The sequence below is a fragment of the Lycorma delicatula genome, chromosome 7, assembly GCF_047948215.1.
Source record: "Lycorma delicatula isolate Av1 chromosome 7, ASM4794821v1, whole genome shotgun sequence".
NCBI lineage: Eukaryota > Metazoa > Arthropoda > Insecta > Hemiptera > Fulgoridae > Lycorma > Lycorma delicatula.
In genome coordinates this window covers 93714697-93729528 of record NC_134461.1, presented here as the reverse complement: position 1 = coordinate 93729528, position 14832 = coordinate 93714697, and the positions used below count along the sequence as shown (strand labels likewise).

The following is a 14832-nucleotide window of genomic DNA, read 5'->3' as shown; positions in this document are numbered from 1 at the left end:
TCCGATGAATAAACAAAACAAAAAACAAAAAATCAGTAGTTAAAATGTTATAACCTTCATAAAATTTAAAAAAAAATGTAAGTTTGGACAAAGTATGTCACTTTTTTCTGCACGGCCACTCCCTAGTCCTGGTCGTCGAGAGGAGTTGGCAGAGGGCTCCAATATGATGTGGCAATTGTCTAAGGTGATACTTGTTTAAGTGTGAATGAATGTAAAAGAGAGACCGTTAAAGAGGGAGTAAAAGAGAGACGGTAAACCGTAGAAGGTAGTGGACCGGTCCCCACAAGGGTGGCTCCTCCATTGCTCAAAGAAGACTCGAGTCGCTTATATAAAAAGCGGGCAGACCAAACATACACACATCAGTGTCATCACTTATCTTGTGTTGTAGTATTATAACGCTTTAATAGATCAACACTCAGCATAGAAATGGCTTACCAGGTATTATAAATTATATAAAATAAAAAATAGTTTTTAATATTATAATAATTTTTTTTTCTTAATTAATTATTTAAATAAAAAATCACAAGTTTAATAACAACTTCATTAACAAATATTTATTTTTTAATTTCCATTTAAAAGATATCTATTTAAAGGGAATATTATCGAAAATTTCAGAATTTAATATTTAAAATGTAAAATAAAAACTAATAACTTTTGTTAAAACTTACAAAAACATAAAAAATGTATTTAAAAACTTACCAAACTAACGTTATCGTAATGGAAGAAGAATCAATCAATTTACCTGGAAAAAAGAAAAACATTAATAATTATTTTTAACTCTAATATTATTAATTTTTTTCAAACATTACTCTTAATTTTGGAAATCGTTTTCCTTTCCTAAAGTAGAATTTACTTAAAAATTGAAAAAACAACATAAAAATAAAAGCTAACAAAATAATACTCTCATATAAATAAATTAACAGTTTATAATCTAAAGAAAATTTATGTCTTTTTTTATTTATAAATGATCTGTAGAAAAAAATGTAAATTAAATAAAAGTATCCGAATAGTTATTTAAAGGTAATTCAATATATTTTATAATATATACATAATATCAAAAAGTAAATTTACATAAATGAATTTTTATAATTTATAAAATATAGCATGTATAAATTATTTTAAATTTCCTGATTATATAAAAATACAACTAATTTTAATATAAAAAAAATCAAAATCTGCTTTGTAAAAACTGTCTTTAAATACATTTTACTTGAAGCTTAAAATGTGGTTACCTTACAACTTTAATGAAACCTGTTTTTCTTTCAATTTAATAATTATTTTTAAATATATTTAATTTGAAAAAATTGTATGCACATAATAATGCAGTGGTTCCCAAAGTGTGTACTTTGGTACCTGGGGAGACACGACTCCCTCATAGAGGTTCCACGAAATATTACATAATTTTATTTCCAATTTCAATTTAATGACAGAAAGTTCGTTCAATTACATTCTGTTGTGTTCTAAAATGTGTTAGTATTTTTTTTATTTTTACCTAACCCTTGTAAAATGTTATTTCGATTATTTCGCAAAGTATACTTGTTAAAATTTGACATAGGACTCCAAAGGAAAATTTGTTTTCAACAAGGGCGCCCAGAATCGAAAAACCTTTGGAACCACTGAAATAATGTATTAACTGGTTATTAAAATAAATTTAGAAAAAATCTTTTTTATTAAATAATAATTTATTGAGTAAAATGTAAAAATATAAGATAAAATTTTGATTACTGGCTGATTATGGATGCGATCAGGTAAAATACTGAGTAATTGATAAATATTAGAAAAAATTGATAACTATTAACAAATATTAAAAAAAGTGACGGAATGTAACTGAAAGCATTACAGAAAAAAATAAAAGATTTAATGCTATTATCAAATTTGTGTGTGTGTGTCCACGCGCGCTCACGCCTATACATATACATACACATATATATATATACATACACACACGCGCACACACACACACACACACACACAAGCGGGCGTGCGCCCGTGTGTATGTACTGATTGTGTCTGTGAGCATTACTATTAATAATATTAATTAACTTTTCTGATTTTCTCAAGCAGCTTACTGAACTAACATATCAGTTTTAGGTAGATTTCATAACAAAGCTACCGGATTCGACTTGCGGAAAATTTCGACATAACTTCACGTTTCATATCTCCCAGATCCCCAAAATCACCGTCAACTCAAACGTTTTTATATATATATATATATTTCACTTTCTTGTGGACACTATAACTGCCGTAATTTTGCGCTAATCAGTTTCAAATTGTTCCTTAAAATAGCTCGTCCCAAAATCTCGATCGAGTTCGTTAACGGCCAAAATCGAACCATGGGTGTGGTAATGGTGTGGGGCTTTTTTGCAAAAAACAAAATATCGGTATAACTTTCTTATTAAATAAAATATCGAATTCGTTTAACGTTCCTACTATTCTTTGGATAACGGCCTAAAACGCACTTTTAATATCACCAACGATTGGTGATATTATATTAAATATATACAATGATCATAACATGACAACAATGTACAATACTTTATATTGACTCAAAAAACTAGTTTGCTTTTCACTTAACATATTATAGGCAGTAGTATTAACCTATAAAGTACTAGTGAGATGATTTTATGATATGAATATTTGGGGTAGCAGATAGTTCCTTTCCCTATACAAGTAAAATTGAATAAATATATGAATATCTGAACGTAAACATGAATGGAATATAAATAAGCTAACATTATTCTGTCATTCAATGCCACAATCAAAAAGATATAAAATATTTTTTGCTTGGTGAATTAATTCATTAATTCACCACAGAAGCTTTGAAGCTTGTACGTGGAAATATAGAAATGGAATTATTATTGCGTATGAAATGCATAACCGAGGTTCGAACCCGAGATTCCTGGATTAAAGCCGAGGCGGTTAATGGTGCAAGATAAATTTTAAATTAATAAAAGTTTTAATTAATATTATGCTAAGCTAAATAATACTAACAACACAAAAAACTATTATTAGAACTTAACTTTTCTCCATTTTAGGTCCGGGGTCTATAGTTAAAAAAGATTTAAATCGAAGAGAGATAAAGCAAAAGATTAAAAAACATATATTTCAATTTGAAGAGGTGGGGGTTGATTTTTTTAAATTTAAAGTTACATATATATAAAATTTTAAATTTATATTTTAATTTAAAATTTTATATATATATATATATATATATATGTTTTAGGTAACAATTTTGGTTTAATAAAATTTTCTCTAAAATAATTCTAAAAAAAATCGAAATTGATTTTTTCGCGATATCCCCACCGTCTTAACGAATTAAAAAAAAAATTAATATGATCTGTGGCCCATACATAGAAATATGCGAGTAAAATTTAAAAAAATCTATTTGTCAAAACCTGAGATAAGGCCAAAAGCAAAGCGACACACATAGTACCCCCTTACATACATAGATATATTTTGTTTTACATCTAGATAAACTAACTGTACCCTAAGACGTAAAGAATTGCAGAAAACCTCGACATCCCATTTTTGATAAGATCATCATACTTTCTCCTTTAATACAGTTATTTTATACTAGCCGAGTAAATAAAATTAAGAACAAATAATACAAGTTAACAACATATAACAACAGTGAGTAATTGTTAATGAAAATATAAATTTGAATATAACGTCGATTCTGTTTCTAGTAGATTAGATTAGCTTTTACTTTCAATCGTTATGAAATACTTCATTAGAAGTTACAAATTTCTAAAAAATAACATTTAATATATAAGAATAGGAAAGCAAAGTTTGTTAACAATTACAATATTGTGAAATAGCGTATTTAACAGTAAATAAAATAATGTAAACTAAAAATCAATAAAAAATATAAGCATATATATATATAAATAATTTAAAAAAAAGTTTTAATTGGAAAGTAAAAGTTTAAATATGCAAAAGTAAAAATAAATCATTTAAAAAAAAAATAATAATAATAATTTTATATTTTTAAACATATTTTCATAAAATAAATATAATTGTTGAAATGTTAAATTAATTGTTAAATGTTTTATATATATACACACATTTTATTCACATTCACACATAATTTAATATATTGACCACGGATTTGAATATTTCGGTTAAGTATTGACTACTCAGTGGATAAATAAAGGAACTCTTCAGTTAGAAATTGCCTGAATGAATTAAGGGGAAACCGTGGTAAAACTTAAAATAAACCTTAAGTAAAACTTAAATTTGGGAATACAGGAATACATTTCATAAATAATTAAAAGTAAACAAGATATGGATATGTTCAGTACGAAAAGGTTTTTTTATAACTTTTAATCGTGTCCTATACGAGGTACAATACATGTTCAGATACAAAAATAAGTTGATAAAAATACCAAATAAAAATAAAAATTTATAGTTTTTTTCATATTAATCTTTGTTAGTAGCAGAAGCGTTTACGTGCTTGCCTGCTATACCGATGGTTCAATGTCGATTTCGCGTTAGAGTCTGTAAAATTTATAACGGATCATTCCCAATGTGTCATTAGACGTAAGTAAACAAAATAATTATTTTTAAAAATGCACATTAAATTTCCAAGCCAACGTGCCTATTATATGGACTTTTCCTTATCAAAAACGAAAAAGAAATAAACCATACTGTAAGGACACATTTTAAGTAAATTTATTCTTGACATTATATTAAAATAGTTCTCTTTGGATATATTCATAAATAAATAGGTAAACCAACAAAAAAAATCTCATGCATTATATTAAACATACAGTATTTCATAATCTAAATCTGTATTTAAAATATATATATATGTGTAATTTTTTTTAAATAATCCTTAAAATTTCATTTAATTTTTGAGAATGTTACAAAAACAAAGATAAGGAATCAGTAAAAAATTCAAAGAAGTACAAGTATAAGGAACAAGAGTGAATATGGGAAAGATAATAAAACAAATATTAAATTTATCCAACTTTTAAATGTTAGCTTCAAATAAAAAACAACTACCAATCACTTGTGTCATTATATAACCGTAATACGGCACTGATTTCAAAAAGTTGATATTTAAAGAAGTAAAAAGGATAATTTTTCAGTTTTTGAAAACAGTTTATATTTTTAAAAAGTTCACAGTATTTATTTTATTTTATCTTTGTTTTTATAATATGGCTAGGACTATAAAAAAGCCTGTTCGAAAGAAAAAACCGTTCAAAAGAAACTAAACAGATGAAAAACCTGAATCTTCATTAAAATAAGAAAGTAACGCATAGAAACGACATAAAGAGTCAAACATCAAGAGTGAGCTAAATCTTTATGGAATGCGGGAAATTATATTATTTAATCCTGTTTAACCGAGTAGTTATAGCAAGGCGTTTGCGGAGGGGAGTAGAGCAGATGTGCGATTGTAAGTAGAAGAAAAAGCATCTTGCTAGCACGGCTCTGCTGTACATTCGTACTAATTTTCTAGAATTTTCGTTTGAGAATGTTTGTGTATTACAATGAGTAAGATGTAAATCACTGCTTACAATATTAATTTATTAATTCAAGGAATTTAAATCAAGTAAATTAATTTAAGAAAAGATTTAATAAAAATTAATTTTTTATTACAGGTACATTCATAAATTCCAATCTTACATGTTAAACATAATATTAATGATATAAACATTAAGTTTGGTAAGTAGTAAAATTGTTAATGTTTTGGGGCTATTACATTCGTTAAGTGATAATGGGTGACATTAAAACTATTATGTATAAAAAATAAAGAAAAACATTTAAAAGAACCAATTAATAAAGGTATTAATGCCCTAATCGCATTATTTAAACAACTTATTTTGATTATCGGAGGTTCAATTAACGATACTTTTACGGGAAAAATTCTTTTGTTACTGGATTAGGCCAACTTCAACTGTAATTAAACGTAAGACATAATGTTAGACGTCAAAAAATAAAAAATAGAAATAAAAGCATTGTTTTAATTTTTTTCCTATATATATATATCAAAACAAACGTTTTAGCTTTCCGGCAATACGTAAACGAACTATTTGCTTCAATAATATACATTCATTGTTAAAAAAAAATATTTTTATTTAATTGATAATTTAAAATTATTAAAAATAATTTCATAGTTGCATTCTCTTTCCGACCGGGTAAAATAATTTTCTATTAAAAATTATATAATTATATAACCACATAATTTTCAAAATGGATTTACGAATACTCACAAATCTGAAAATAGTAAAAGTTCATTATAATAAACGTAAATTAAAATTTATATATATAGACTTATATTTAATAAAACACACACGCAAAAAACATAAAATTATTTCACAACTGACTAAAAGTAATTACATAAGCTGTCTGAAATTTAAAACAAATTTTATTTTGTAAGAAATAAACAATACAATACACCGTAATAATATCAGTTAAACTGGACATTACATTAATATAAATTACATAATAACTAGCAGAGAAATGCAAGGTATGATAATATAAAATCATATTATAATTTCTTGTCACAAACTTAACTACTGATGACGTCGTAATCGACTAGAATTATAGCCAAAACTAACATCCGCCATCTTCCAATGTGAATAGTTTCGTAATGACACGTACAAATAACGTTAAATAAAAATATATCCAAAAATAAGGTAACAAAGACTATGCATGTAAAAGAATATTTATTAACTATTACAATATTTTCGTAAAGTTCGTATGACTTAAAGAAATTTAATTCCCGTATTCAGAATTTTATGATACAAAAAATACATTTTTATAACAATCAATTTGTATGTAACGTCTGGTTAAGTTTGAATACCCTTGTACTAGTACAAGGAAGTATTGTAATCGCGAAACATTTCGGTTTTCAGATTTCAACAGATATATCCATTTTGACCATCCCTGAATCCATTTTGACTAGTTTCGGCGTGATGTCTGTACGTACGTACGTATCTAGATACGTACGTTCTATTTATAAATGTCCAGATTTGTTATTAATTTATTAATATTTATAAATGTCCAGAGTTATGTTCAAATAAAAGTTTAATTAATGAAATATTTAGATCTTAGGGGAAGGCACATCGATTCGAATCAGACTTCATCTCCTTTTTTTTTAACTATTTTTTTTTAGTTTAAATACATTGAATTATTAATAATTATTAACCTCTCACGTAAAAAATTCTTACGAAGAATAATAATTCAATAACAAAAAAAGAAAAAAAATATGAAAAATTACCAGAAGTTATTAACGAAATAAAATTTTATGTACTTTTCATTTAAAAATAATGTGTATATGTAATTTAATAGGCGTAGAAGGAAGTTACGTGGTATCCACGTCAAATTTTTTTAATATCACAAACAATACTAACAACTGATCAATAAATTTCCAATATTTCAATTAAATAATAAAAACTATTTATAGAAAATACTTTTCGCTAAAAAAGAATTAAAAACAACTTGACACCATTAATTAAAGCAATATAAAAAACCATTTCTTTAAAATGCGATAGAATACTCAAACGTTTACTAGTCTACAACAATTGAAAAAAAAACTATTTATCTATGTTATTTATAATAAAACAAGTAGAAGAAAAATGATACAAGATTTCAATTTTATCAAAAAAAACCTTAATGAAATAAATACTAAAAATTCTCGGACGGTAGCAATAATTGTGTTTTTTCTCATTAATTTTTGTACTACTCACAATATATTAAGTAAATGCACAACTGTTATATAAGACATTTAAATTTTTTAATAAAAAATTTAACTAAAATAGAAAAACTAGTTTTTCTATATAAAAACTACCTGATAACACAGTTCATTCAAGAATCGTGTTTAAAGTATGATACTGTTACTCTATTATGAACGGTTTTTGACCGCGCTCATATTTTTTTTTTTTCAATTTTTAATAAAAGATACATTCTTTGTATTATACAATGTCTTTGTTATATTCAAAGTATTTCATTGTTAGTTTATATTTCTTATTAACAAAAATTAAAAAAAAATTATCATTCGTGCATATTGCGTTTACGTTATCTTGCACTATTAATAATTCGTATAATATTGCGTAAGAAGATCGCTTCGTGAGTAACCTCGCACCGACCCAACGTTTTTTTTTTATTTTTCAGGGTGAAAAAAATCCCAGTTGAAACATGAACCATTCGCTTAGAATCAATGTAAACTCCAATTTGTTGGGCTTTATTTATAACGTCTGATATTTCTCTGTAAATCCACCAGAACTATTTTTGAGGACTGTACAAAGAACAATGCCAAAAAGAAATCACATAACATAATATAATAAATACGCAAATCTACAAATGCATAATAGTTAATATATCCAACAACTTTACCGTCATTTTGCATACGGTATAAAATAGAAAAAAGAGTATTCAACAATGGAAATCTTCAATGGTGACAGGAAAAATATTTTTATTTTCTTTTGATCGATATTTATGTGTTAAAAATAAAAATTAAATGGAATTTTTGTTTTCTGTTTCAGATCATTGTTTTAGCTTGCGTTTTTGCTGCCGCTCAGGCCGGCTATTTGGGAGCTCCAGCTGTTGTTGCCCCGGGTGCCCCAGTAGCATATGCCGCACACGCTCCAGTAGCATACGCTGCACACGCCCCAGTAGCGTACGCCGCACCGGTCGCTAAGGCTGTTGTAGCCGACGCCGATTACGACCCTCATCCAGAATACAGCTACGCCTACGATATCCAAGACGCTTTGACCGGCGACTCAAAGAGCCAACACGAAAGCCGCAGCGGCGATGTCGTCCAAGGAAGCTACAGCCTCGTCGAACCTGACGGTACCAGAAGAACTGTCGATTACACCGCCGACCCGGTCAACGGATTCAACGCCGTCGTACACAAGGAACCTGCCGTACACCCGGCCCCAGTTGTCGCTAAAGTAGCAGCTCCAGTCGCTTACGCCGCTCATGCCGCACCAGTAGCATACGCCGCTCATGCCGCACCAGTAGCATACGCTGCCCACGCTGCACCAGTCGCTTACACCTCTCCTGTTGCTAGGATTGCCACTCCCGTATCTTACGCAGCACCTTACCCGTACGCCGTAGCCCACTACTAAGACTTGATGGCACACGAACAACATTAAAGCCAGTGTGTTCTAACACTAGCTTATTGTAAATAGTTACTCAAATAAATAAAAATGTACCAAAAAACGTTGTTTTTTTTTATTTTCATCTTACTCAACAAAAAACCAACATAAAAATAAATATTTACTAATTCTGTTACGATGGCAGAATTAGATTGTAATTAATTATTAAAAAAAAATTACTCAAAATATTTAAGAAAGACCTAATCATTGTTAATTTAAGTTATGAAATTTTCGGATTATTTTTCTGGACAAAAAGTAAAACCTTATTAATATTCTTTTTTTTGCGATTAGGAGAACCTCAAAAATTAATAGGAATTTTTAATTAACCGAACACAGAATAAATATATCGGGCATTATAATTTTTTTTTTCCGATGTAGTTAATTAACAATCAGTAAAATAATTCACATTATATAAGACGAAGTAAACTCGTAGTGCATTAAAATTAATTATTTTTAGTAGTAAACCATACTACCAATCGTTATAATCGATTATACCCGTTATAATCGTTAATAATACGATAGGCACCCGATGTATATCGTTTTACTTTGTTAATTAAGGATCAACTAACAGCAAAATCAGGAACGGCCGATCTAAGAACGTCTGTTGCGTTAATTATATATATATATATATATATATATATTATAACGACCATAAATAAAAATTACATTGATCTTCGCAAACTCTAATATTTATATCTTAATTTAAAAATCAGATTAGTAATTTATAAATACAGAAAAATAAGTTTTATTACTGTTATTATCTACATTGTATAATAACCTGTATAATGTCGATCTCTATAGAAGATGATTGTGTCTTTTTCTTTCATCCGAATGATTCAATTGCGAATTAGTCTAAACATTTTTCACCAACCACAAAAATTTACAGCATATCCTTTAAGGCAAATAAATATATACTGCGTAAATAAATTTCGTATTAAATTGTGGTTCCGCTGAAATAAATATTAAAATTATCAATTTTTTTGCAAAGATCATTGAAAAATATATATTTATTTTTTCTTAAACAATTTAGAAAAGTGGACTTAACAAAGATGCTTGACGAATTATCAAATAATTTTTTTTTATGGTCGATAACTGTAGAGGTTACATCAACTGAAAAGAATAAAACAAAATGCCATTTTACAAATGACTCAAAAATATTTTTTTTTTAATTTCGACCAAGTATGAAAATAACTACAAACTTGCATTGAGTTTGGCAAGTAGTGGCGTAGAGAGAAATGAAAATAACATTACGTGATTTTAAATGTAATCCGATAAATAGACAAAAGGAAAACAATCAATATACAAGGAAATTTAAATCTACAATAACGGAAGTGGAAATTTAAAGGGCTCCTATGAAAGATAAATAGAATAGATATATTAAAATTTAGACAAAAGCCTAACACAAAATTTTGAATATGTGTTTAAAAATCCTGCATTTTTACTTCCTTGCGTGAAGAAAAGGAAGTATTGCGATTGCGACAAATCTCGGTTTTCAGATTTCAACGGAAATATCCATTTTGGCCATTCTTGAAACATTTTGACAAGTTTCGGCGTGACGTCTGTACGTATGTATGTATCTCGCATAATTCAAAAACGATTCGCCGCAGGATGTTGAAATTTTGGATTTGACTATTGTAACATCTAGTTGTGAACTTCCCCTTTTGATTATAATCAACTGAACCAAAATTGTCCAAAAAAGCCAAAAATTCAAATAAAATCTGGATTTTGGACTTTTTCTTAACTGCAGTAATAAGCCCTCATTGAGAACTTTTCAACGATATGTCATAAATGGTACTTATTTTCATTGGTTTCGGAGTTATAGTCAAATAAAAGTTTAATTAATGAAATATTCGGATCTGGCAAGGGGAAGGCACATCGGTTAGAATCTGACTTCATCTCCTTTTTTTAATTTAAATACATTGATTTATTAATAATTACTATTACCTTTACTATTAACCTTTTGTGAAAAAAAAATACAATAAATAATAAATTCAATAATAACAATAAAAAACAAATATGAAAAAATATCAGAGTTATTAATGAAATAAAATTTTATATACTTTTTATTTAAAAAAAAAAAAAAATGTGTATGTGTAATTTAATACACGTACAAGGAAGTCATGTGGTATCTACATCAGATTTTTCTCAATACGAAAAGCTTTTGAGCAGGTTCTTAAGAATACAAATTTACAATAACAAATTCTAAACAAAACGATTAACTTGTATAAATTCTGAATGACTTTATAAATAGATAGAATGAATTATATCGAGCGGATTATTTGAAAAAATAAATAAATAAAAAAGATTCTTGCACAGATCTACAAAAGAAGACCGACCTTTTGTTGTTTTATCAGTTTCCTTTTGCTCCGTTCAAACATATCCCCAGTTATCATAATTCTCAAAGTAGGTAACACTATATGAATATGCCGAACAATATTCTAACAATAGATACCGCAGTTAAAGAAACGTCAACGTTCCAACTTGCAGCATCGTAAAAATCCACGCTTCTAACTTGCCCCGCTCAAATTTCTTCGACCTTAAACCGAGCGCAACTCTATAATGACTCAACCAATCTTTATTGAATTTTCACATGCACAATTTCAGATAGACTAAGGCAGCATACCTAAATTTCAATGAAATTGATCTAGTAGCGATTTTCGAGCCACAAATGTTTTATACATAGACCTATATATAAGGAAACCCAGTTTTCCTTATGTTGTCATGTGGTACCACATGACCAGTGAATGGTATTTTCGTGCTCCTCCTCAAAACGTAAAAAAAAAAAATAATTTTCACCATCTAATCCCAGCATGCAATCGAAAGTAATATCGTACTTTTCGTCGAAAAGTTGGAAAAAAATTATCACAGGAATTTTTTTAAAAATAAAATAATACTTATTTAAATAAAATAATACTTATAATAATAATAATCAAAGAGTTCTTCTCTTAAGGTGGTACTATGAAAATGATACACGATACCATTTTACAACACTTAGTCCAAAGCATAACAACTAAAGATGGGAAAAATTGAGAAATTGATAAACCAACGATAAAAAGAAAATTGGAAAAAAACCCTAAATTTACTATGTCTTATTGGTGCAGACTTCAATAAGTCGAAATTTAAAGAAACTAAATTTCCCGGAAAAGTATTTTTAAGTTGATTTCACCTTGAAGTAGTTTAATTAAGTTTTTTTAACACTTTTTCCATTTATTTTATTTTTAAATGTACACATAAATAAGGCTTAAAAACACTACTGCATAAAAAACAATCATTCAAAATAAAAGTAAAAGACAATTAACCTGCTACTTCATTACAGATAAGAAATGCAGATGCAGAGTAAAGACCAAGGAAACATAAACTAAAACTCTGGAATGCGACAAAATTTGTTAACCGATTTTCTTAAATATTTTAAACATCACAATGACATCAGGCTGTACGGTATTACAATTTAATATAAATAGTGATGAGGCGTACAAATAGACTTTTCCAGCAAAAATCTATGAAAAAAAAAAATTTTTCGTTAAAAAATCTCCCCTTTTAGATATCCGAAAAACTCATATCTATCAATAAAAACTTTCAGTACAAAATAAATGTCAAAAAGTACAATGCTTGAGTACATATTAAAAAAAAATAAAAATACAAAAATAAATAAACATAACGGCTGAAGGAACTGAGAACTTGCTGGTTAATAGAATTTTATGTTAAAATGTTTGCAATGACGGGCCCATTTACATATATTAAAGGTGCAGAAGGCTGTAAAACTTAAAAATCTAATTCTGATTTTTTTTTCACCTAGCTTTCATGCAAACTTTTAAACAATTGACAAAAGTCCAAAGGAGATGTTTCAAAGAGAAAAATTGAATTTTTATTTAAATCTCAATTAAATTTCTATTAAATTTTGACTAATTACTAAAGATTATTTATATAACGCAAACAAAATGTCCAAGTAATACTTGGACAATAATCTATATCCAAATTGAACATTTTTTTAAATATAGAATAGACAAGTAACGGTGATTCACTAAAAGTAAGGAGTCACGTGGTTTTGCTTTTTCTCCTTAACCGTATGTAATACTGTATAAAAACATGCTAAAAACTCTAAATATCAGTTGATATCAGCTAGATGTGTATATTCATTATTCATCAAAAAGACTGGCTGGTTAAAAAAAAAAACTATAATTTGTAACAGCAAACTCGTATTTATTGAATATCAGAAGTTAAATGTTTTACAGTCATAATAAATAATTGAAAGCCAATAAATTACGGTGACACTTTCTGTGATATAGAATACATTGCATATAATCTATTAGGGAAATAAATATTTCAATAATTCAAAGAAAGCCCTTAATTCAAAGAAAGAAATTAAAATATTCTATATCAGCGATTCCCAAATTGTGCGTCGTGGCGAACGGGGGAGCCGCAGCCTCTGAAGAGGGGCACCGCGAAATATTGTAAAATCTTCATAATTAATTGAACCAACACATTTATAATTATTAATTTAATGTTAATAAAGTAAAAATAAATAATGAAGATTCACGAGTTTTATTTATTTTTATTTCTTACTTACAAGTAGTTATACTTTTACTTAGGGTAGGGCGCCATGGATAAATTGTAATTGAAAAAGGGCGTTTGGGAACCACTGTTCTATATAATATTAAAAATCAATGTTGTAATTTCCTAAAGGTTATTCGAAACGAATAATTTAAATTATATAGAATCTAATCTAAAATGCTATTGTAATTCTAATGTAATATAATGTTATAGACTAGTATCTAGATATTATTCTGTAAAATACACTGAGTTGAAGGTTTGGTTCTGTCTGTCAACCGAATTGTCACATGGCTTAGGCGGACGGGCGAGCGGGGTTTGTTTACTATTTAACTAGATGACATCATCCGATTATTAATTGTAAGATTTCAATTTAATATGTGAAACGATATTTCTATAGACCTAGTAGTTTTTGACAGGCAAACGAGAAACTTTATAGGCGATAAATTAATGTATTAGCAGTTCAGTTTTTATGCATATTTAAAAGCCACAGCGATATCTTTAGCACTCCAGAGAATAGGAAATGTATTGTCTCGGAAATGAAAACTAAATTTAAATTTTATAGTTCATTTTATATATTTTGTTTACGAGTCGAAAAATAGCATTTTCTATGTTTAATTTGTATTATTCCCCGGAAATAAACAACTTTCAGCTCACCTATTGTAAACTGCGAAAATAAATATACCTCTTGATTGTAAAACTATAGTTTTAAGAATGATACCCTTTATCTTACTTTTTACTTCCTTGCGCGAAGTAAAGGAAGATTTGTAATCGTGAAAGATTTTGGTTTTCAGATTCCAACGGAAATATCAATTTTGATCATCCCTGAAGCCATTTAGACTAGTTTCGGCGTGACGTCTGTACGTACGTACGTATTCATCTACAATAACTCAAAAACGATTAGCGGTAGAATGTTGAAATTTTGTATTTAAGACTGTTGTAACATCTAGTTGTGCACCTACCCTTTTGATTGCAATCGACTGAGCCAAAAATGGCCAAAAAGCTTAAAATCCAAAACATTTGGATTTTGGACATTTTCTTAACTGTATTAATAAGCCCTTGAAATCTTTTCAACGATATATCATATGGTACTTATTTTCATTGGTTCTAGAGTTATAGCCAAATAAAATTAAAAAAAAAAAAATTATATAAATGTAAATTCTAAGTAACCTTATTTTAT

The 14832-nt window shown here is 27.8% G+C and overlaps 1 protein-coding gene across 1 annotated transcript; it reads left to right on the top strand.

The window, feature by feature from the left end:
- Positions 1 to 345: 345 nt before the first annotated feature.
- Positions 346 to 9151, top strand: LOC142327481 (larval cuticle protein A2B-like). Its single transcript, XM_075370592.1, has 2 exons — positions 346 to 438; positions 8490 to 9151. The coding sequence occupies exons 1-2, from the start codon at positions 427 to 429 to the stop codon at positions 9072 to 9074; spliced, it is 597 nt and encodes a 198-aa protein (XP_075226707.1). The 5' UTR covers positions 346 to 426; the 3' UTR covers positions 9075 to 9151.
- The last annotated feature ends 5681 nt before the right edge of the window (positions 9152 to 14832 follow it).